Here is a 25,166-nt window from a genome sequence, read left to right as displayed (position 1 = left end):
CTTCAATCAAATCATCCCTCACTCTTCTAAACTCTAGTGGAAACAAGCCCAGTCTGTTCAACCTTTCCTTATAAGACAACCCACTCATTCCAGGTATCAATCTAGTAAACCTCCTTTGAAATGCCTCCATGAATTTACATCCTTCCTCAAATAAGGAGGCCAAAACTGCACACAGTATTCAAGGTGCAGTCTCACCAATGCCCTGTATAACTGAAGCATAACATCCTTACTTTTTTGTTCAATCCCTCTCGTAACAAAGGATAGCATTCCATTAGCCTTCTTAATTACTTGCTGTACCTGCATACTAACTTTGTGACTCATGTACCAGACACCTAGATCCCTCTGCACCACAGAATTATGCAGCCGTTCTCCATTTATGTAATACTCCACATTTTTGTTCTTCCTGCCAAAGTGAACAACTTATCATTTTCCCACATTAAACTCCATTTGCCAGATCTTCACCCACTCACTCAACCTATATCCATCCACAACCTCATGTCCTCTTCACAACATACTTTCCTATCTATCTTTGTGTCATCTGCAAATTTAGCTACCATACCTTCACTCCCCTCATCTAAGTAATTGATGTAAATCGTAAGAAGTTGAGGCCCCAGCAGACCCTTGTGGGACTCCACTCATCACATCCTGCCAATTTGAAAAAGACCCATTTATGCATACTCTCTATTTTCTGCCAGCCAGCCAATCCTCTATCCATGCTAATAAGTCTCAAGTCCAAAGATAATCGCGGTTTATATTATCCATATTGCAAAACTTGAAATCTTTGTATGAATTATTCCCATTCAATTAGATCAGAGTTCACCAGGTTACACAAAGGAGGTGGTCAGGCATTCACACATGGCACAATCAGCAGGATAGCCTAGCAACTGTAGGGTGGTTTCGGTCATGGCTCAGTTGATAGCACTCGTCTCTGATTCACAAGGTTGTGGGTTACTCCAAGACTTGATCACAAAAATCAAGGCTGACACTCCAGTGCAGTACTAAAAAAGCACTGAGGAAGTACTGCACAGACAAAAGTGCTGTCTTTGAGTTGAGATGTTAAGCCAAAACCAAACCTGCCCTCTCAAGCAAGCATACAAGATCCCATGGTACTACTCTGAGGAACAGCAGGAGAGTTACCCTGGTGTCCTAACTAATATTTATCCTTCAGTCAACATCACAAAAATAGATTATCTGGTCATTATCACATTGCTGTTTGAGGGAGCTTGTTGCGTGCAAATTGACTGCCATAATTCCTACAACAGTGATGATGCTTCAAAAGTACTTCCTTGGCAGTAAAGCACATCCAGACTTCCTTTGCTAGTCTCCCTTTTCTTTTACAACATAAATGAACTTGACAAAAACAAATTGAAGATACAACACTATATTCCAAACTGTGAAGCTTTGGATTTTAATTACATTTTACTGTTCAGAACTTAAAACTCTTAACTTTTTAAGTATACTTTAAATTCTGCATTATCAAAAGCAAGTCAATTAACAATTAAACACTGTTTAAAATCTGTGCTTCATAAAAAAGTGCTAAATGGATGCCTCTCATGGAATAAAATAAAATTTTTGTGGTAATATGTACCCAAAAGATGTTAGCTAAAAGGACTTAATGTAGGCTAGCCAAACAATCTCCCTGATTATACTTAAATGTGATAATCTGAGATACAAACTCAATTTTATAATGGCAGAAGTCATGCTCATGGTAGTGCTACCCAATCAAAAATGCATTTCCCTTAAAATGATCCAATTAGAATTGAGGTATCTAAAGTTAATGGAAGATTTTGCTTGCACTACCGATTTTAATATTTAATCAATAAGTAGCAAAGAATGTAATGTCACCCAGATGCAAATATAATCCTTGATATAAATTTCAAAGATGCCAAATAAGTTCTTACATTTTATTTATCTGGTGCATCATTAATATTTCTTTACAGAACTACTTTTCAACCGTAAGATAAAAGCAAAAAACTGCGGATGCTGGAAATCCAAAACAAAAATAAAAATACCTGGAAAAACTCAGCAGGTCTGACAGCATCTGCGGAGAGGAACACAGTTAACGTTTCGAGTCCGTATGACTCTTCAACAGAACTAAGGAAAAATAGAAGAGGTGAAATCCAGCTTATATTTCACCTCTTTTCTATTTTTCTTTAGTTCTGTTGAAGAGTCATACGGACTCGAAACGTTAACTGTGTTCCTCTCCGCAGATGCTGTCAGACCTGCTGAGTTTTTCCAGGTATTTTTATTTTTGTTTTTGTTTTTACTTTTCAACCATTCTGTTCCACAGCTTCAACAGAAGACTTCAAGGCTACAAGTCTATATTATCACTTCTGCTCCATCTGGCAGATGATGCTACATGTTGATAGTTCTTTGGATGAGGAATAATTCTGAAATCTGTCCTAAGTTTGTCTCCTACCAGTTTTGAAAGTTATGAAAGTACACAAAAAAAACTGAATACCTCAGTTAATTTTTGACTTTTCGGTAGCAGTCCTATCTTTAATATTTTTGATCACTTCAATAATATTCAAATTTATTAGCAGATACATTTTTAATAAAGGCTGATGTTAACAATTCCAATTAGGTTTAAAAACAATATACCGCATTTATTCCAGATTTCTCAAAGATAATGCAATGTAAAAACAAAGATCCGCAGAGTCATGCCCAATTATACCATTAATCTAATTGAATGTCCAAGGTCATTATAATATAGATGGAGCCTGTGTGTGTGAGCTGTGAGTTAACATTTAACAAAACCCCTTCAGAAGTGAAATCGCATCCAGCATGGATAAGGAAACTCAATTAGAGAGGGCTCACATTTATGAGCAGCAAGGATGGAGTCAACAACAACCCCCTTGAGACTAAGGCGGCAGAACTTCCAGCTGGCAGTGATCCACAGTGGATCATCAAAGACTTGGTACTTTACCAAAGCTTCAAAGCTCTACTGCCTCAAGCAGATTTAATTCTACTGACAGTACAATTGGGCAGCACAGCAAATCAAGAATAAGGGAAGTGATTGGACAGGATTTTTCTGCTATAAAGTGTGTTTCTGTCTGCAGTAATGCTCAAGCAAAAAACTGAACATACCAGAAAATTTCTCACCAACATCCATCTCTTAAACATTACCGGGGATAAATTTTGTTTTAGACCAATTACAACGCTTAGAAGTATCTCAAAAGGCATTAACCTTCTTTTACATATAAACTTGCCTCAGAATTCGAGAGAAAAAATCTCAAGTTAGAAATTATTTTTGGCAATATCAGCAATCAAATGTATTTACCAATGTCATAAATGGTAATTTCTAAATTCATGTCTGAACTACGCATTTCTCATCATGCCAACTGTAACAAATGGTCAAAGGTAGAATTTGAACCTACCACATTCTGAAGCGCTGGCTCTGAATCAAACTGATACTATACATTGGCAGAGCATAGATCCAAATGTAGCTGAAAGGAACAGAGAGGTTAAACAGCCTGACTACTTATATTATCTACATTTGGGTCCCTGTTCAGATTGTGCATAGTGTCAATGTGACTCAGCATGTGCCTCAGAGTCAGAAGGCTGTGGGTGATGTTTTTACAGCTTGGTCCTTTCAAACAAGGTAAACCTGAACATATTCTTACTCAAATATTGACCTAATGTTCTTAATATATATTTTCTATTAACAGCAAGACTAAACTACACTCAAGTTTTACAAAGTAACCATCACTTAAAAGCACTATCAATGTAATAATGAATCTGAATGGCCAATGAATAAAACAAAGAGTACATGCTTGAGAAGCCCAAAGACCACAGCTAGAGTACTGCATGCAGTTCTGGTCTGCCCATTACAGGAATGAGATTTACGAGGATGTTGCCAGGAATGGAAAATTTCTGCAATGAAGGAACAGTGGTTAGACTGGGGTAATTTTCTTTGTAACAGGAGAGGTCAAGAGGAGATTTAATTGACGTGTACCCAATTAAGGAGCATAAATAGAGTGGATAGGAATGACCTATTTCTCTTAACAAGAAGATAGATAACCAGGGGGCATGGATTTAAAGTAACTGGCAGAAGGATTGGAGGGGAGTTGACACAAAATGTTTTCACCCAGAGGATGGGAGTCTGCAACTCACTGCCTGAAAGAGAGTGGCAGAGACAGGAACACTCACTGCATGTTAAAAAAACATTTGGATATGCACTTGAAGTGCAGTAACGTACAGGGCTAAGAACCAAAAGCTGGGAAGTGGGATTAGGCTGGATAGCTTTTCTTCAGTTTTCTGCGAAACAACAAAAGGTAAGGGGAGTGACCAGAGAAGGAAGCAGACGTAAATTCTCACAGTGCTGTTCATTGCACTCTCACATTTTCCTCTGGGAGATTTGTTTGGTTTCATTTGCAAAGAAAATAAATACTTTACTCTGGGGAACATTTAGCATGAAGAACTAATGATTTGTTCAAGTGTTAGAGATCTGCACTTGGCTGCAGGTACAGGTGACATGGAATCTTAAATGAGCTTCACATTTAATAAATCTGTCAATAGAAAATGGTTCCTCTAACCTCACTGCTCCAACTTCCTCTACATTAGCTGGACGCATTATCAGGTGACCTGACAGTGGGAAATTGGAAGAGGTGCAACTTACCAAGCTTATCTGCAAATAGCAAAGCGGCAGCAATTCTATTATCCTAATCTATCTTGACTTCACATAATTTTTCTTAAATTACTAGATGCATTAACAGTGACAAATTTAGAATTATACAGTTTATATGTACAGCAAGTGATCTTTTTCACTCTCAAAAAACACCAGCTCCATTGAGCAGCACTTAAATTGAAATGATGGAACTCTCAAACCTTATGTCTCTATATATTACATCTACAAGGACCACAATCAATTCAAAATTTGGGGTTTTCTTATTATTTAAACAATTGGACCATCGTGTGACTTTTTAAAAAAAATCAGCAAATTCAATTATTAAAGATATCAGTCCTGTGAAGTCACATCTCACTTAGTATAATTTCTACCATTTCCTTTAACACAAACTGCAGAGTACAAAAGAAAATAATCAGTGGGTGGATGTGCATAATTTTATCTATGGTGTGCAAGGAAAATAAACTGCCATCGATTCCTATAAAGTAATAAACAATTCAGTGGAAATTTACGTTTGATTTAACAACAATAACCAGGAATTCAAAAATATGCTACAGGTAGTAAAAAATTCTTATTGCATTATTTCTTAACTGAAACAATCTTTTGTGAACAATAAACAATTTAATATGAATATTTTTATCATATGCCAAAACTGCAACTTCAAATATATCAGGTTCAATTAGAAGAGAATTGTGTGAAATGGAGCTAAAACATACCACAATGTAATCTGAGCAAATAGTTATTTATTAAATGGTAATTTATAACAGAGGCTATTCAACTAATTGGGAACAAGGTGGTACAGTGTGTTACTAGTGCCCTTTCTTCTCCAGCACCTGATTTTAGATTACATCTAGACAGAAGGGTTCAGCCTCCTCTCTCGCCAGCTACATGAAATGATTTTAGGCAACCTCAAACTAGTTCCTAGTCGACACAAATCCAGGGTACAAACAAATCTAGCATAAAGCAGCAATCTCAATGAGAGGTGACAGGATACAGGAAGTGGAGAAATTCAAGCCGGTGCAGGTTTTGGTTGTTCTTTTGAAGTCAAGCATAGGTGTATTGGGTGCAATAGAGAGTGCTTTACTATACATTGTGCCAAGGGAGTAACTGATGCCGAGACCATGAGAGTAAAGTTCAACTTTGGTGGAGTTGGAAAGGAGTGGTGGTGGATTGGCCAGGTGTTAAGACACTTCCCAATTTTTCTTTCCAAAGGAAATCCACAATTGATCAACTAAAGCCCAAGTTGAATTATACTCTCCAGAATAAATTGTGCTCTTCTCTCCAGCATTAACATCACACATCTTAATGGTGAAACACATTTTAAAAGTCCAAACATTATTCCTATTAACTGAGTTGTAAAGTAAAACAGTGATTGGTAGCGCACTGATTTTCAATCCACAATTCCAAAAGGTGTTAATCATACAAGTTCACATCTCCACTACTGCCCCACATGCTGAATTCTCGAGTTTGACCTTGCGATCAAAAGGAGACACAAAGCTGTGATCAAGTACAAAAAAACAAGAGTCACCTCAGGCACATATCTTCTCCCAACTGCAAAATCTCCTCAGGATCTGGGTGCAGGGAAGGGAAGAGAAGAGAAAAAAGCCCGAGAATATTAACTGATCTAAACAAGTTGTTCGTTTGGTGTTTGAAAATTTAACATTTCACACGTTAACTGGATTGGAAATGACAATACACAAAACAGCTGAGCCAAAAAAAAGCTCAAGACTTAGATCATCAAAAACCATAGCAATGGCTACTCAGAACTACGGGTGTGCTGATGAGCTTCAATTCTTTATGGTTAATTATCAAGAAAACAGGCAACCAATTCACTCCTGAATATCAATCCTGAACAAGCAGCCACACTTGTATTAACAGCCCCAGATATCCACTGTTTAAGCACAACACACTATAATTTTGCAAGTCCAAACAAAGTCTCCAAATGCTGCAATTTTACAGAATGCAAGCACAAAAGATGCAAAACACTCAATTTATAAGTAGGAAAAAAAGACTTTTAAAATTGCTCATTCATACAGGCATTTCACGCAATTCGCTATGCTAGCAACTAATTTATTCACAGGCATCCAATGCTAGAATCATGAGACATAATTCATGCAACATGACACAGCGCACTTACAGGCATACCTTGCCCACACATTACAAGAAAGCACTAAAACTGTGTGTCATTTGGAAGCAATTACCGGCAAATAGTTATTGCCTCGAAATGTCTTATCGCAGACTAGTAAAACTCCATGTGCACTGCTAACTGTGCTATAGGAATTACATAGTTGCTGGTCCTTTTAGATCTTTTTTTCTGGTAAATCAGGTTTTATTATTAAATCATAGATTTCTGTTGTTTGTTTGCTTATAACTACCCAATATATTGAAAACTTGCTTGAAGTATATTGTCCCACTGTATCGCAAAGATCACAAGATTAAAGTAGGAGCAGGAGTAGGCCATTAAGCCTGCTCCGTCATTCAACAAGATCATGGCTGATCTGATTGTGGCCTTAACTCCACTTTCCTGCCGTTCTCTCACTAACCTTGACTCTTCCATTGATTAAAAAATTTGTCCAACTCAGCTATATATTTAATGACCCAGCCTCCACTGCTCTTTGTGAAAGAAAATTCCAAAAGACTCACGATCCTCAGAGAAGAAATTCCTCCTCAATTCAGTCTTAAATAGGATATTATTTTAAACAGTTCCCCCTAGTTCTAAATTTCCCACGAGGGGAAACATCCTCTCAGCATCTACTTCATCCATAAGCCCCCTCAGAATCGTATGTTTCAATAAAATCACCTCTCATGCTTCTAAACTCCGAAGAGTTTAGGCCCAAACTGCTCAATCTTTCTTCATAAGGCAACCCTTACATCTCAGGAAACTATACATAGGTGTGGTCTCTTCAATTGTTATCAAAGCTTCCCTACTTTTATACTCCATCCCCCTTGCCATAAAACATCCCATTTGCCTTCCTAATTACTTGCTGTATGTGCATGCTTACTTTTTGTGATTCATGTACCAGAACACTCAGATCCCTCTGTATCACCAAGTTCTGCAATCTCTCTCCATTTAAATTGCATATTGCTTTTCTATTCTTCCTGCCAAAGTGGACAAATTCACATTTTCCTACATTATACTCCATTTGCCAATTTTTTGCCCATGCTTCACATCCTCCTCACAATTTGCTCTCCTACCTATCTTTATATCATCAGCAAATTTGGCTTCAACGCAGTCAGTCCCTTCATCCAAGTCATTAATGTAGATTGTAAATAGTTAAGGCCCCAGCACTGATCCCTGTGGCATTCCACTAGTTGCAATTTGCCAACCTGAAAAGGACCCATTTATCCTGACTGTGTCTCCTGTTATCCAATCCTCTATCCATGCTAATACATCACCCTCAATACCATGAGCTTTTCTCTCGTATAGTAATCTTTTAGGCGGCATCTCATCAAATGCCTTTTGGAAATCCAAATACACTACATCTACTGGTTCCCCTTTATCCACCCTGCTTGTTAACTCCTAAGATAACTTTAATAAATTTGTCAAACACGATTTCCCCTTCAAAAAATCACGATGACTCAGCCTGTTTGTGTTATGATTTTCTAAATGTCCTGCTACTCCATCCTTAATAATGGATTCTAGCACTCTACCAATGACAGACTAACCGGCCGATAGTTTCCTGCTTAGTCTCCCTCCTTTCTTGAATAGCACTGTTACATTTGTAGACTTCCAGTCCGCTGGAAGGTTTCTAGAATTAGGGAATTTTGGCAGATTACAACCAATGCATCCACTATCTCTGCAGCCACTTCTTTTAAGATCCTAGGATGCAGGCCATCAAATCCAGAGGCCTTGTCAGCCTTCAGTTCCATTAGTTTTCCTAGGCCAGAATTTTTCATCACACGGACGGGCGCGCGCCCAACCAGTCCGGCTGCGAGATGACATCGGGTGATCACCCCGACGTATCTCACTTGCGCAATATCTCACTCAGTGGGTGCACACGGCAGTCGGAAGCGCACCTGCTGACAATTAAGCAGGCAATTAAGCCCATTAAGGAGGCAATTGAAAGCAATTTTTTTGTGGCCCGTTCACATTTACGGTTGGCGGATGGTCAAATCAGCCTTTATATTTTTGCTCAAACCTCGACCTAGGCCGGGATTAAATTTCCATGCGGAAATAAAATAAAAAAGATGTATCTGGTGATTGGATTTTTATGAGGCATGTTTTTGTTGTTTCGTTCATTCTGTGGAGGTCTGCAGCTCGCTGAGGCAGCTGTCTGCCTTCAGGGAGCTCAGTGAAAGTGCTCGTCAGCGCCCGCAGTGACGTCGGTGCTCTCCCTCTTCCCGCTCCCACTGGCAGTGCCGAGCCTCTCTCAGCACCCGTTTCACGTTGACTGGCCATTAATTGGCCAGCCAGCATGAAATCGTGGCCGGAGTCCGATCAAAATTGGGGGCCTGTTTCCCATCTGCTCCCGGGCACACATATCATACATGCCCAACCAGCAAAAAATTCAGGCCCTAGTACTTTTTCCCTAGTGATCATGATTGTTTTAAGTTCCTCCCTCTCTTTTGCCCCCTGATTTTCTATTATTCTTGGGAAGGTTTTTGTGTATTCCACTGAAGACAGATACAAGGTATCTTTTCAAAATGTCTGTCCTTTCCTTGTTTCCCATTATTAATTTCCCTGTCCTGCCCGCTAAGGGACCAACGCCCGCTTTAGCTACTCTTTTCTTTTTTATATACTTGAAGATTTTACTGTGTGTTTTTACATTTCTTGGTTTTCTCTCATATTACAAATTATCACTTGTTTTTCATCATCCTTTGCTGGTTTCTAAAATTTTCCCAATCCTCTGGGATAGCACATCTTTGCAGAATTGTACATCTTTTCTTTCAATTTGATACCATCCTTAATTTCCTTAGTTAGCCATTCTTCTCATAGAGTCTTTCTTTCTCAATAGAATATATATTTAAGAGTTATGAAATATCTCCTTAAATGTCTGCCATTGCTTTTCTACCATTTTACCTTTTAACCTATTTCCCCAGTCCACTTTAGCCAACTCTGTCTCCATGCCTTTGTAATTGCCTTTTTTTTAAGTTTAAGCCACGAGTTTCAGGTCCACATTTCTCATCCTCAAACTGAATGTGAAATTCTATCAAGTTATGATCACTCTTACCTAGAGGGCCCTTTGCTATGAGGTCACTATTTAATCCTGCTTCATTACACATTACCAGGTCTAAAATAACCTGTTCCACAAAACTGCCCCGATATATTCTATGAATTCATCCCCCAGGTTACTTTTGCCAATTTGATCCAATCAAATGAAGATTATTGCAGTAACTTTCTTACAAAGCCCCATTATTTCTCGAATTGTACTGTCCTACAGCATAGTTATTGCTAGGGGGTCTATAAACTACTCCCACCAGACACTTTCTTACTTTGTTGTTTCTCATTTCCACCCAAACCGATTCCACATCTTGATCTTCCACATCAAGATAATTTCTCAGTACAGTACTGGCCTTATCCTTTATTAACAGTGCTACCCCACCTCCTTTTCTTTTTCTCTTATCCTTCCAAAACATTAAATACTTTGGAATATTCAGGTCCCAGCTGTGGTCACTTTGCAAGCATGTCTCTCTGATGGTTCTCATATCATACTCATTTATTTCCATTTCCGCTGTCAGTTCATCCAATGTTACGAATGTTGCATGCAGTTGATAAAGAAGAGCCTTTAATTCTGTCTTTTTAACCACTTTCCTCTACCCTGACCTTATTTTCTGGTGCAGTCCTATCTTTGTACAATCTGTCCCTTCCTTTCACACTCTGGTTGGCTTCACCTAAATTGCTAACCCGCACTATTGCCTTGTCCTTTCTCTTTAACTTTCCATGTCTCCCCTCACATGAATGAAAAACAAGAGCAATTTTGCACACGATCAACAAAAATCAGTAGGTTCTTTTTCACATTGAAGTAATAGAGATAAATTTATCAAATAAGACAAGTAATAACCTGCATTGCAACCATTAAAAAACCCGTAATTGATGTAGTAAAAGTATTTTATCCCTCCGGGACACCCTGGTCCACTCCTCCATCACCCCCTACGCCTCAACCCCCTCCCACGGCACCTTCCCATGCAACCGCAGAAGGTGCAACACCTGCCCCTTTACTTCCCCTCTCCTCACCGTCCAAGGGCCCAAACACTCTTTTCAAGTGAAGCAGCATTTCACTTGCACTTCCCTCAATTTAGTCTACTGCATTCGTTGCTCCCAATGCGGTTTCCTCTACATTGCAGAGACCAAACGCAGACTGGGTGACCGCTTTGCAGAACACCTTCGGTCTGTCCGCAAGCATTACCCAGACCTCCCTGTCGCTTGCCATTTCAACACTCCACCCTGCTCTCATGCCCACATGTCCATCCTTGGCCTGCTGCATTGTTCCAGTGAAGCTCAACGCAAACTGGAGGAACAGCACCTCATCTTCCGACTAGGCACTTTACAGCCTGCCGGAGTTAATATTGAGTTCAACAACTTCAGATCATGAACTCTCTCCTCCATCCCCACCCCCTTTCCAATCCTCCCCTTTATTTCCCAATAATTTATATAGATTTTTCTTTTCCCACCTATTTCCATTATTTTTAAATGTATTTCCATCCATTGTTTTATCTCTACCTTTTAGCCTTTTTCGATTCCTTCACCCCACCCCACCCCCACTAGGGCTATCTGTACCTTGCTTGTCCTGCTTTCTACCCTTAATTAGCACATTCCTTAGATAATATCACCACCTTCAACACCTCTTTGTCCTTTTGTCTGTGACATCTTTTGGTTATCTCCACCTCTCACTGGCCCTCTATCCAGCTCTACTTGTCCCACCCCCCCACCCCCCTTAAACCAGCTTATATTTTACCTTTACTTAGTTCTGTTGAAGGGTCATTCGGACTCAAAACGTTAACTGTGTTCCTCTCCGCAGATGCTGCCAGACCTGCTGAGTTTTTCCAGGTATTTTTGTTTTTGTTTTTATTTACATCCTGTCCAGCCATCGAATATTGACAATCTGTGTTCTACTCAACTTTATGTCCAGTAAGGGATCGAATGGGACTCTTCATTATAAAGCAGAGCACAACATCCTGAGAGCAAATAAGGACTGCTCAGCAAAGTCACTACAACAATGCCTTTCACATACTTAGTGCATATATAGTTATAAAGAGCCCCAAGCCATTTCACAAATGACACAGTGCTGTAGTGGAGAAGGACTGGGGGAGATGATAGAAGGCCTGTTCATTAAGAACAGGGACAGCCACCAGTTGCTGCACATGTTTTTGGTTGTCTCTCTCTCTCTAGGGAACCAGGCAAGCTGATATTCAATCAATAGGGTAAAAACAAAAATCTGCATTTCAACAGAATCCTTTTCTGAAGCCAATTAACTAGTTTTTAACTGTAGTCGCTCCTGTAATCTAGGAAACACAGTAACTTCCCACGAACAGCAATTCTTACTGAAGTTCTGATTATCAGCTGTAGCTTCGGCATTCACGCAATCTCTTCATGGTTTTGTCTGAAGTTATGGTGGGAGATGAGGCAACTGCCACAATGGGGCTGAAGAAGGGGAAAGAAGAGAGAAAAAAAAAGACAAAAGGTGTGTTTGTGGACTTCATTTCAAAGTCTGGAACCAAGAAGGCTGAACCCTGTGCAATTGAAAATAGAATCGTACAGAACTTGAGGCTTTCTGAACATCGTGCCTGTGCCAGCTTTTTTAAGAAAGAGCTATCCGATTAGTTTCACACCCCCGCTCTTTCCCATACCGGAATTGGATAAATACTTCTCTGAAAATTTTGCTGAAGCTGTTTCCACCACGCTTTCAGGCAGTGCATTCCAGATCAAAATTCACCACAAGGTAATTTCTCATCTCTCCTCTAGTTCTTTGGCCAATTATCTTAAATCTCTGTCCTCTGGTTATTGGCGTTTTTACAAGTGGAATAGTTCTCCTCATTTCTTTATCAAAACCTTTCATAACTTTGAACACCTCTGTTAAATCTCCTCTTAACCTTCTCTGTTCCAAGGAGGACAATTCCAGCTCCCTTAATCTTTCCACAGAAATGAAGTCCCTTATCCCTAGTATCAAGGATGGAGTGGAAGGAGAGGGCAAATGCAAGGAAGGTCAAATAAGAAGGGCAGAGAGTGTATGCAGCAATGCAAGACTTACACAAGCTTATTCAATACAAGGTTATTAGAGTAGAAATAGATGAGATTACAAATGAAGGAGGTCGTCAGGAGAAACTAACAGATGAGGAGGAGGATTTTGAAATTAATGCATTAGTAATGAGAACTAGAGGATGGTAATGGAATAACCATGTCTGGAGGTGACCGAGACATGGTTAAGCTTTACAGCAGCAATGGGAATGAACAAGTAGCAGAGGTAAGCAATGTTGAGGAGGTACAAAGAGGGGTTTTTGGGTTAAGAAGGGAGGAAATGTCTAAAGTTTCTGCTCCTGGTTCAAACTCAGTGAACTCTGGGCTTGCTTCTAATAACCCACGATTGAATATGTCTCCAGCTTCCTTTTCACCAGCCTCTTCAGCACCACCGCCTTCCCCCGACCCACCAAAGGAAATTCTGAATGATCTAAAACTCCACCATTCATACCTGGTCTTCCCCAAGGCCGGCTCACCTATGGTTCTTGTTCCCACTGACTTCTGTTGGTTCCCTATCTCTATGTGCAATAAAATCAAAAATCTTTGTCCTTGCTTCACCCTATCTCTGCAACCTCCAACAGCCCTACAAAACAATCAATACCCTTCAGTCATCTGCCTCTGGCCTCCAAAACATTGTTCTACCTTTTGTCTGTTCAACTTCAGCCTTCTCAGTCCCACTCTTCATTAAGAATCCTTGCTTTTTCTCCAACTTTCTAAAAACTTAACTTTCTGACCAAGTCTTTTTTCCTAACTCTTTTACTATTCATTGATATGTCTATTCTCAGTGAAGGACACTTGACACTAACTACGATAAAGTCACTATTGTAGATGGATATTGTTGTGCATAATGGAAAGGAGAAAGAGAGCGCACACTGGGACAAAAAAAACTCTTGTATTTTTATAGCATTGATCACATCCTCAAGGCTGCACAAATAGTTTCAAAGTCAGTGAATTACTTTAGAAATATCACTACTTGTCATCTCAAAAGGGCAAGAGTTCTACCAACAGAGCCAAACTGACAACAAGCGTCCTGATATTCACAAAATACTGAAACTCCACTGGCCTTCAGGAGGAAAGAAAATTGGTGAGAACAAAAGAAAAAACAACCACAGACCGTATGTATTATTACACTCAGCAACAACACAGGTGGAATATTTGTAACCAGGAAGTCGATGGTCAGGTGGTCACAGATTCATATTCTATCCTTTTGCGATGTCCAAAGTTAGACTATTCTTCAGAACAGTTGTCAACTATCAGTTTGCTCAGAAATGCTGGGCTCAAAAAAAGTTTTATTGAATTGGTTTACAATGCCACCTGAAACTTAGTTGACACACCTCATACTAATTACTGTTCTGTCAACTATCTTGTTATCTAGTTCTGTCAGATATCCTGGAAAAACCATGAAGAAAATTAGCAAAGTTTACCTCACCCATGTGCATACAGCTGAGGTATACAAGGTCCTCCTGTTAAACATATCATAGTAGACAGAAACATATGAGGTAAATAAGAGAGGAACCTAAGTAACATAAACCGCACTGTCACATGCACACTGACATGTTTAATTCTACTTTACTGCAGATTTGATGTTGGCGTTGTGCCATGATTCCTGGAGCACCAGTTTCAAAAACGTGCGGTCTACTGCTGCAAGTATGAACCAATAGTAGCAGAATCAGGTGTTTTAGATAATTTGCATTTAAGTCCAAAACCATGACAAAGAAAACAAAAATATAAAGAAGATTTTGATGCAAAAATACTTGTAACTTGAGGAAAAACACAAACTAAGCCAGCCTCTTATAGAATCATTCTACTTTTACTGACTTAAAGCCTATTCTTCTGAAATCAGTAAAATTCTCAATAGTGTGAAGTCTATGTCTGAACGTAGATAGATCTGGCACTTCACTCCAGTTTTGCAACTGAAACTTAACTCTTGTTCCTTCGCCGAAAGGCTAGGCGCTGTACTAATAGGCACAGGGTAACAACAGCATGAACTGCTTCATCTACAGTGTCTGGAGTAATTAATCTTAAGAACACTTTTTTCCTTCTCCCTTTGTTGATACAGTACATCCTATAATTAGGTCTGGTGGAGTAATTTGAATATTCACTCTTGCATTTGCAGTTCAGTACAGTTCATTTTGTTAGTATCAACTGTGTCATTTAATAAGCTCCACACCAAAAATTCCATTGAACATAAGGTTGCACAACTGTCGCTATATGCATGACAGTAACCAAGTTTAAATTTACTCTACAGAAATATTGAAGATACACTCATGCCACTCTGGAGATTTTAGTGCGTGTCCTCCTCCTGGAACGGTCAGCAATAACCTCTGTTTCAAGTCACCATAACATCTGTACTTTTCCCACTCCAGCAATAAGGCATAAAAATCGAGACTGACACTCCAGTGCAGTACTGAGTGGTTGCTACACTGTCGGAGGAGCCATCTCTCAAATGAGATGTTAAACCAAAGCCTCCTCGGCCCTCTCAAATAGATGTAAAAGATCCCATGCACTTTCAAAGAAGAGCAGGGGACTTATCCCTGGTGTCCTAGCAATATTTATCCCTAAACCAACATCACAAACACTGATTATCTAGACATTACCTCACTACTGTTTGTGGGAGCTTACTGCATGCAAATTGGCTGCTGCATTTCTTGCATTACAATGCCAATTACACTTCAAAAATACTACATTGGGTGTAAAGAGCTTTAAGGCTTCATGAAAGGAGTAATATAAATGCAAGTCTTTCTTTCTTCCACCATAATGGCTATCCCACTTAACCCTTTAATCTCAATTCACATCACCAGCATTTACAGTCTTAATACCTGCAGTGTACCATCCATGGATCGCCACCTTGATGGGGTGGAGGGGCTTGCACCCTCCAAAGATGCCTTGAGCGATGTCATCGGGAGTTCTTTGCTCTTCACATGGCTACCCATGGCAGCAAGGTCGGGGGAGGTGCCAGACAAAGTGCAGTCCAAAAATTCCTCAACAGCAGAACCGACGAAGGAAGACTGTGCATCTCACTAGCTGCAAAGGCAGAAGGTGGCTGCAGTGGCAAGGTGGTCCCAGTTGTTGAGGTTCAACATTACTACCAAAATCTGGGCACCAACCCATCAAGGTCGTGTGGACAATGACAGCACCCCAAGGTCCCCACGGTAAACAAAGACACATGCAGACTTCTACCAGGATCTATTTGGCAAGTCTTGTGGCGATGGAGAATTGGCGATGGCGAAAGGGCTGCGAACCTGGGAGGCCCTAGTCAAGAATCTGCACGCAGGCGACAGATGCATGAAGGTCGTTGGACACCTGTTTTGGGACAGAGGTGTCTTTGGGCAGCAGCATCTGTGACTGAGCAGTCCTCTTCATGATACTCTCTGCTCACCCCAAATGGGGAGGGGGCTAGAAAAGGTGCCCTAAAAACAGGCTGTCCCACTTTCTACCAGCTGGGGATCCACACCCTGCAGATCATCATCTTCGTAGCCAAAGAAAGAAAACTGTAAATTTTGCAATGTTGAATGTTAGAACATTCATGGATAATCTCAAGAGTGACGGTCCAGAAAGAACTTATTTGCCCCATTTAATTTTCCAGAATTAAATCAAGCAATGTTTCTTTGCTTTGTTGGATTGGAAACAAACTGATTCAGGAAACATGCTGGAACACATTCTAAAAAGCATAGCCCACTTTTCCATAAATATTGCTTTTACTCCAGTCTACCTTTGAGTGTTATTGTTCTGTTGTTCTTAACCTTCTCACTGAACTATCTGCAGATCTCCCCTCTCTGCGCTGTGTGGAGGCCTACAATGCACACCAAGAATTGTGCCATTTCCCTTCCCATTTCTTAACTCCATCCATATAGATGCTGACTTAACACAACTGCCTAGTATATCCTTACGATATAGTATAGTGGTAGAATACTTTACAAGGTCACCAACACTCTTTTTCAGTCTCTCACTCACCTGAAAAGGTTAAAACCAGGAATTTCAAGTTCTCAGTTCTGTGCAAGCAGCTATAACGCATCCCTCTCTAGTTATTAGAGTTTCTAAACTTTACAATTTTGTTTGAATACTTTGTTCATTCATAAACCCCAGTCAGTTATAACTCCTGTTTACTGGAAAATTGACCCTTTTTCTGTCCTGGTTTTCTCGCTGATATTCCTTGGCTTTTCTATAACAGCCGTGGTTCTGTGGTAGCACTCTCAACTTGGATTCAGTGGGTTGTAGGTTCAAGTTCAAATCCAGTGGCATTGAGCACATAATCTAGGCTGACATCTTAGTGCAGTACTGAAAGTGTGCTGCTCAGTCCGTCGTCTTTTGGAAAAGATCACTTGCCACTGTTTGAAGAAGAGCAAGAGTGTTTTCCCTGGCCAATATTCATCTCTCAACCAACATTACAAAGTAGATTTTTGTTCAAAATATGCATTCTTGGGATGCTAGCAATGTCAGCATTTATTGCTCATCCCTGATTGCCCTTGAGAATGTGGTGGGGAGCCACCTTCTTGAACTGCTGCAGTCCATTTGGTGTAGGTACACCCATAGTGCTGTTAAGAAGGGAGTTTCAAGATTTTGACTCCACCACAATGAAGGAGCAGCAATATAGTTCCAAGTCAAGATGCTGGGGAACTCGCAGTGATGGTGCCCTCATGTGCTGCTACCCTTTTCTGGTAGAAGTCACGGGTTTGGAAGGTGCTGTTGAAGGACTTTGGTGAGTTTCTGCAGTGTATTTTGCATATGGTACACAATTCTACTACATTGTCTAATTAATGGGGCCTGTCTGTGAAATAATTGCTTGTTTCCCTACATTTTAACAGTGACTACAATTCCAGTTCAAAAGTACTTCAAGGATTTTACAGGGCTTCAGGACATCTTACAGTCCTGAAAGACACTACGTGAATCCAATTCTTCCTCTGTCTCTCACCACCTTAAAGCCTCTTATTTGCTTTACTCCTCTGATAATGTCTTCTCTCTATTTATTTCAGCTAAGCCACCTTCTTGGTCTTAAAGCTTTAAGATCCTCCACTTATTTTTCTAGTCCCAAATCTTTACTTTCCCCACCATCGTATTCATTTAAAACCTTCTCCATTGCTCTATTTACCCTCTCCAAAAGCTTAGTGGTGGCATTTTGACTCATGCAAAGACTTCTTCAATATAGCCTTCCTTTATTACAGAAATCACTCCATTGCCCTAAGAAAGCAAACCTTTCTCTCCTGCAACAATTCTGCAGCTTCACATTAAGTTCCATTATGTTCATCTCCTTAATCTGTTCAGTGCATGACATAGGGTGCAGTTTGGAAAATTACCACCACTTGTGGGCTTGTTTTTTAATCTAGTGCCCAACTCCTTAAACTTCATCTGTAAGACTTCAAATTCAATGTCATTGGTTTCAAGATGGCCATGACTTCTGACTGATCTCACTCCCTTTCCATTAAGATGTTTCACCCTTTCCAAAGCATGGGCTGCTAGATAATACTTCATATGGTCATAATACTGTTTGCCATTTAAATGGTGTCAAAACAAAACTGACATTTACTACTGCAAAACTAATTGTGGCACAAAATAAAAGTTTTATATATTTTATCTCATCCACAATCGAATGAAAATCAGACAGCACAGGTTTTACAACAGGCAGGCAATCCACTCTGCTGCACTCTGATTGTCGGAACAAAATGTTACCCCGGTTTAATTTGATCCTCTCCTCCCCATTTTTTTGGTAATCTATGGATTTGGAATCTCTCACCCTTAAGACTATTAATATACTGGATAACTTCCTATTACATTTTTTAAAAATCAGTCTAAATTAAACATAGAAAAACAATCACAAAAAATTATTTCAGATGATAAACATTTGGCAGTAATCACAAAGAGTATGAGAAGTCCTCTTTTGCAAGTTATACGGGTGATCGCCCACTTGCAGGTTTCATGGTAAGGTGCAATTCCACAATGCTAGTTAAAACCTTGGAAAGTCTTGATATCATAGAAACAGGAGTCGGCCATTCAGTCCTTTGAGCTTGTGCCACCAATCAATGAGATGAAGGCCGATTTGTACCTCAAGCCATTTACCAATCAGCTTTGTCCTATATTCCTTGAAAAGCACCCAAAGGAAATAGTTTATTTATTGAATCCTTTTATCATAATTTTAAACACTTCAACCTTTTAAACTCAAGGGAATACAAATCAAGTTCTTGCAACCTGTCCTTGCAATTTAATTCTATAAGTCATCTGGATTGTACTCTTTCCAATTTCTATATCTGAGGTTTGATGCCCAAAGCTGAGTGCAATTCTCCATATAGGCTCTGGCTGTGCAAACGAAGTATCATTTTTTCGTCACCGGCTCAAAGAAGAAGCAATGGAACTTGCAAAAAGACAACAGATAGGAAGACAGCAAGATATTGGAACAAGGAATACAGCGAGATATTGGAACAAAGTGTTTAAGGATACTATCCCAAAATATCCCCATAAAGCTGGCATATTCACTTCTGCAGAGCCACCTACAAAGCAGGCACTAGAACCATTCCAAGGGGATACCATGCTGTGTGTCTACCTTATATTTCACCTCTTTTCCATTTTTACTTAGTTCTGTTGAAGAGTCATACCGACTCGAAACATTAACTGTGTTCCTCTCTGCAGATGCTGCCAGACCTGCTGAGTTTTTCCGGGTATTTTTGTTTTGGATTTCCAGCATCCGCAGTTTTTTGCTTTTATCTTAGTGTTTAATTGACTGCCACTTCTCTTCAAGGAATGCCTACCTTGAAGAAGCATTGCTCTTCTCTCCGACAGGATTTCCGTATCTCTCTTTTGCCTTGTTCACCTTCATTGCTTTCCATTTCTCTCCTGGTGTTTGATCCAGCTCTACCCCCCACCCCCCTCCCCACCAACCCCCCTCCCCACCAACCCCCGCCCCCCCCCCACCCCCCTCCCCCCCCACCCCCCTCCCCCCCCACCCCCCTCCCCCCTCTGCCCCCTCTGCCCCCCCTCCCCCCTCTGCCCCCCCCTCCCCCCCCCACCCCCCCAACCAGCTTATATTTCACCTCTTTTCTATTTTTACTTAGTTCTGTTGAAGAGTCATATGGACTCGAAACGTTAACTGTGTTCCTCTCTGCAGATGCTGCCATACCTGCTGAGTTTTTCCAGGTATTTTTGTTTTTGTTGTGTATCTACCTTGCCTGGAAGAGGAGTCTGCCCCCCTACTCCAACAATATGAGTTGTCTAGTGACCCAGGCATGGCAGACCATCAGAATGAAGCCCTGGATTGTGCTTGCCAAACCAGATGGGAAGAGACACAGAACTTGGGCTTCACCTGCTCAAGTCAGAAGTGTTGGAGAATCGTACACCACTTCGGAGCAGCCCAGCAACCATTAATGTAATTTACAGATGAGCAGCTTGCAATCCGGTCGCGGGCCATCTCCTTAAAATGGGAAAGGCACCATTGGATAAAAGGGTGACAAAGCAAATCTGGAGCAAGTGGAGATCCTTCCATAGGCAGCACAATTCCAAATCTGAACCCTTCGCCACCCTGGAGTTGGACAAAGTACTACAAATCATCAAGCTGCGCATGGCTGCTGGTTATGATACCATTACCCTTGAGGTCCACCAACATCTTGGCCCAGGAGCCTGTTCCTGGTTGATACAATTCTTTACAAGGGTCACACGTGAGGGAAGACTGCCTGCCAAAATTCTGGCGCACATCTAACGTTGGCCTCCCGAAATCAGGCAAAGACCCACAATTACCAACAAACTATTGGCTAATATCCCTCTTATCAATATGCTTCAAGGTGGTAGTGCACATAATCCTACAGCAGATCAAGCTAGAAGTGGAGAACATACTGAGCGCAGATCAAGCAGGCTTTTGACAAGGAAGAAGCACATGTGATCAGGTCCTCGTATTAACCACTTTCACTGAAAATGGCTTTCCAAGTAATCTCACAACAGGGGCAATTTTCTTTGACTTCATTGCCACCTACGATGTAGTCTGGCACACTGGCCTATTCGTCAAAACATTGAGAGTTCTCCCTTCCTGGGTTACCGATGCCACTGAACTGCTACTCTAGGACAGAAGGTTCAAGGTACACATGGGTGACAAGAATAAGGCCTGGAGAAAACAGATGAACAGGCTACCCCATGTGGTTTGTCTTAGCCTGGTCCCTGTTCAACTTGTACATCAATGACATGCCCCTAATCCTGTCTTGGAAGTTTATCTATACAGATGACATCTTCTATTGCATACAGGTTCAGACTTTCCCGGAGCTGGAAGGTGCATTAAAATAATGATATTACAAAGCTGGCTGGCTACTGCAAGACATGGTGCCAATAGCCAAGCACCAGTAAAACAGTCTCTCTGTTCCACCTTCATGATGCCAGTGCTAAGAGGGAACTGAACATCACCCCAGATGGCCAGAGACTGAAGTATGATCCCCACCCTGTTTATCTAGGCGTCACCCTTGACAGAACCCTCACATACAGAGAGCACCTACCTGCTCAAGACTGGAAAAAATAATCAAAAACCACAATAACCTCCTCAGTAAACTGGCTGGTACCGCATGGGGATCATAGGCCAAGATACTAAGGACCTCTGCTCCTGGTACATCATGTTCTCAACTGCAGAATACTGCACATCAATATGGTACCAATCTGCACACACCAGATTTAGAGGTGCAACTGTACGCATCAATGCTCATCACAGGTACTCTTCAACCATTCACCTCCCCTGGTTCCCAGCCCTGAGGGACACTGTCCCCCAATTACCCCTCCATATCAGGAGGGTAACTGTAACAGGCAGGCTGCTGGAGAAGGCCTACTCCAACCCAGGCCTGCCTTTATTCAAGGACCTCCTTAATACACCAGCAGTACTCCTTCCCTCACACCATCCCACATGGTTAAACCCAACACACTGAGGAGTTAACAACTGATGACCTATGGCAGGAGAAAACATCCACCAGAAACCACTCTCTCATCATAGATCCCACTCCTTGTCCACCCGGCTTTGATCTCCCGCAGCGACAGCGAGCCTTTTTAAACCATTTCAGAACTGGCCAAGGCCTCCGTGCAGCCACCCAACATCAGTGGGATCACCAATACCATCCAGGCTGCAGCTGTGGTGCAGTCCAAACAATGACTCACATTGTCAAGGAGCGTCCATCGACTGGGCTATTGAAGGTGGGCTTAAAGAACTCCATCTGGCCACTGACAAGGCTATTGCTTGGCTCTGTGACTATGCACACGCTAAATAAATGAACATATTTTTTGTAACTGTGAATGATGTGCATATATAAGTCATAGACATGAACACCCAAATCCCTTTGCTCCTCCACACCATGAAGGAAATGTTCTGATTGATCTTTCACAAATCCAAAGTTGCAGAGATCACACTTCCTCACATTGAACTCAACCTGTCAAAGTTTTGCCCATCCATTTAGTCCCATCAACTGCACATTGTCTTCATTCAATTACAACAGATCAACAACAAAGAATTGCAGAATTCAATCCCCAATGTTATAGTTAAAAAAAATCCCAGATCCCTTGGAGTAAAAGCAGAATTCAATTTATTCAGTCCAGAACAATCGTCATCAAAACCTATTTGAGAAAATAATTGTCAAAGGTGTGGTCGCTACTCACTTAGAAATTGAGAATACAGCCAGGGCCCTACCCGCACGAGCTGTATTAATTTGTATCATCGCTTAACTCCATGCTTAATTAGGTCGGTTAATATAAACTAACTGAGTATTTGCCTACTGGGGAGATTTGACGCTGTTCATAAAGCTGCGTTGCAAAATACTGAGTACGATAGTTTGGAGTTTACCTGCAAGGGCGTCCGGGTCTCCCGTTGCTGCCTGTGAGAATTCCTCGGTGTTGGAGGCGGCTGGAGATCCGACTGCAAGGCTGAGACAGGCGGCGGGAATGTAGAAACGAATCCAGATCAGAGACAGCAACACACACCGGCTCCAACCCATCCTCATCACTAGCAGCATTGCCAAGAGCCCTAAAGGAACTAGTGCGCAAACAAAATATCATGAATATTAAAGACTTAAAACTCCTAGGGAGAAGTAATCGTTCTGTATTTTATACATCCACGGAGTTAGGAACATGAGAATGTGAAAAGTGCAGCAATTATCCACTGCTACAAGTAACCAGTGGATGGAACGTGTCTCTTGTTGAATCACAATTACTCGAATGTTGTCCGGATCGTTCCAAGTTCCAGAACAGAACGACCGAGGAGTCGCGAGGATCCTCAGCCGAGCCACCGCTTCCGCACTAGCATCAGCAACATGAGAAAAATATTGCTGCTGCTGCTACTACTGCATTCAACATAAGCAATTCAAATCTTTTCCCCCTCCTCCACCGTGTTACAGTCGATTGGTTTGTTGTAGACCCGGGGAAAGCCTTCAACACAAACTGATCGATTGCAAAAATCTTCACTTTATAACAAACATTTAAATGCATACGGTCCTCACCTTAAACAATGCGAAGAGCGGTTTTGCGATTTGTTCTAGCTAATATTTATTCTCTGTGCGGATCCTCAGTCGGGAACTTCAAACAGATCTTCATCTGCGGAAAGTTAATGGTCGATGGGGATTGAAGCCGCATCGATTCAGGGAGCGATGCCGGTAGTTTTGTGGCGCGGGAGGGGAGTTGGGGGGGGGGCGGTGAAGGGGGTAGGGAGGGGGAAACTCTCTCCCTGCCCGGCCGGGATCTGAAGTCGCAACGACTCCGAGTCAGTCAGAAAGCTGCAGGAAGCCGCTCACACCCTCTGACTGAACTGCAAATCCTCCCCCCACCACATACACACACAGCATCTCTTCACACAGCGTCTCAACGCCTTCGTTCTCAGCAGAAACTTTATCTGACAAGTAGGTTTCTCCCCCAATCTCCTATCCCCGACATCATTACTTTTCCCATCCGATTTCTGAGTTGAAGTGTTGGCGGGTGGGGGGGTGGTGTGGGTGTTGGAGGAAGTCAGTATGCAAATAATGACATCAGCAGGGCCCCGAGTGCAGCTGCGTGGCGCTGCGGCTCTGTTTACACTGAATAGTAATTATTTTTTAAAAAGTGAGAGTTTTTCCCCCCCACCCCCGGCCTAAACACGGAGGCTGCTCAGTCAGTAGATGCGTAGGTGTTTCCTTTCCCCAACCACACAATCCCCTCAGCTTTCAGCTAAAGAGCTTTGTCGAAGTTTGTTTACTTTTTTTTGGCTTCTCTCCTCCGCTCGCGCAACTGCGTTCTGCTTGCAGGAAGTGCGTGCGCGCACACACGCGCGCTCCCGGAGACTTGCGCACGCTCGGCAACGAACCCGCCGCAAGGGCAGCGGATTTTCGCCCCTCCTCTTGCCATTGGTTGCTTTGTCACAACATGGCAGCACCCCATTGGTGCAGCAGGTGATCAGAATAAGACGGTCAGTTAAAGAGCCACAAACAGTTTCTTCTTCTGCCGCTAAGGGTATTGTCTTTGTGGATCTTAGTGCAGCATCTTTCTGGTGACTCATAGCTCCAAGAAAGATTGCTCCCTTGGCTGCATGAAACAAGGAAAAGCAGGGTCTTGTGGCGATTCTTTGCTGTGTTAGTGTGCATACATGCATCCTGTTTGCAGTTTAGTGATTGGCAATCATACCTCAGATCAACCTGAACAATATAGTGTCAGTCAGTACTGCAGCATTTGTTATGTGCTCCAGCACATTCTCACCAAATCTGGCAATACAACTTTATGTTTTGGAGAAGGTGCTTTGCCTTCAGAACAACTTTCTTTTCATCAGATGTCCTAATGCTGTACTTTGCCTTTAGATCCATGTATAGCTTTCAACGTCCACAAAGGTACTTTTTAAAGGAGCACAGCCATCATTCAAGCACTTGGGGCCATTTTTAATCCCTTTTCAACATCCTTCTACCTAGGAAAGATGATGGACACATAGCAAACAATTCAGATGGGGCGTCTTCATATGACACACTTTTGCTGATGGCTGAAGAGACCAATCCGTTAGAAATAGGTTCTGCCACAAGTGCCACACATGAAGATACCAGGTATCATTGTGAATTATTGTTTATTGATACTGTAGTTGGAGAAAGAGAGGACTTTTTTTGAGAGATAGCATTGATTCATTTACAGCTTCATGTAATTTGCATTGCCACATTATTTTTACAAGTAAAAGGGGTCTTCCAAATACATTTTGCATAAAGCAAGCAATCCTTTATCTGGAAAAGAGTCACTGATCCTAAACCAGTAATTTTCCCACATATGTGCTGCCACTCAAATATAACCAATAAATGACCGATCGGCTTTGAAATTTAAGTCATTACCCTCAAGTTACATTTCAGTTCCTTGGATCACTCCATTTTTAAAACATAAGAATTTAAGAAATAGAAGCAGCAGTAGGCCATTTGGTCC

At 41.4% G+C, this 25,166-nt stretch overlaps 1 protein-coding gene across 1 annotated transcript in view; it reads right to left on the bottom strand.

Moving 5' to 3' along the window:
- Positions 1-24,038, bottom strand: part of stim2b (stromal interaction molecule 2b) — a 157,243-nt gene extending 133,205 nt beyond the window's left edge. Inside the window, exons 1-2 of the mRNA XM_078546000.1 lie at positions 23,971-24,038; positions 22,591-22,779 (exon numbers count right to left, since the gene is read on the bottom strand). Of these exons, the coding sequence (XP_078402126.1) occupies positions 22,591-22,759 (169 nt within the window). The 5' untranslated portion in view covers positions 22,760-22,779; positions 23,971-24,038. The remainder of the gene's footprint in view (positions 1-22,590; positions 22,780-23,970) is intronic.
- Positions 24,039-25,166: the final 1,128 nt, after the last annotated feature.

This window comes from Cetorhinus maximus, chromosome 1, assembly GCF_964194155.1.
Source record: "Cetorhinus maximus chromosome 1, sCetMax3.hap1.1, whole genome shotgun sequence".
Taxonomy (NCBI): domain Eukaryota; kingdom Metazoa; phylum Chordata; class Chondrichthyes; order Lamniformes; family Cetorhinidae; genus Cetorhinus; species Cetorhinus maximus.
This window is presented reverse-complemented; position numbering and strand designations above follow the sequence as displayed.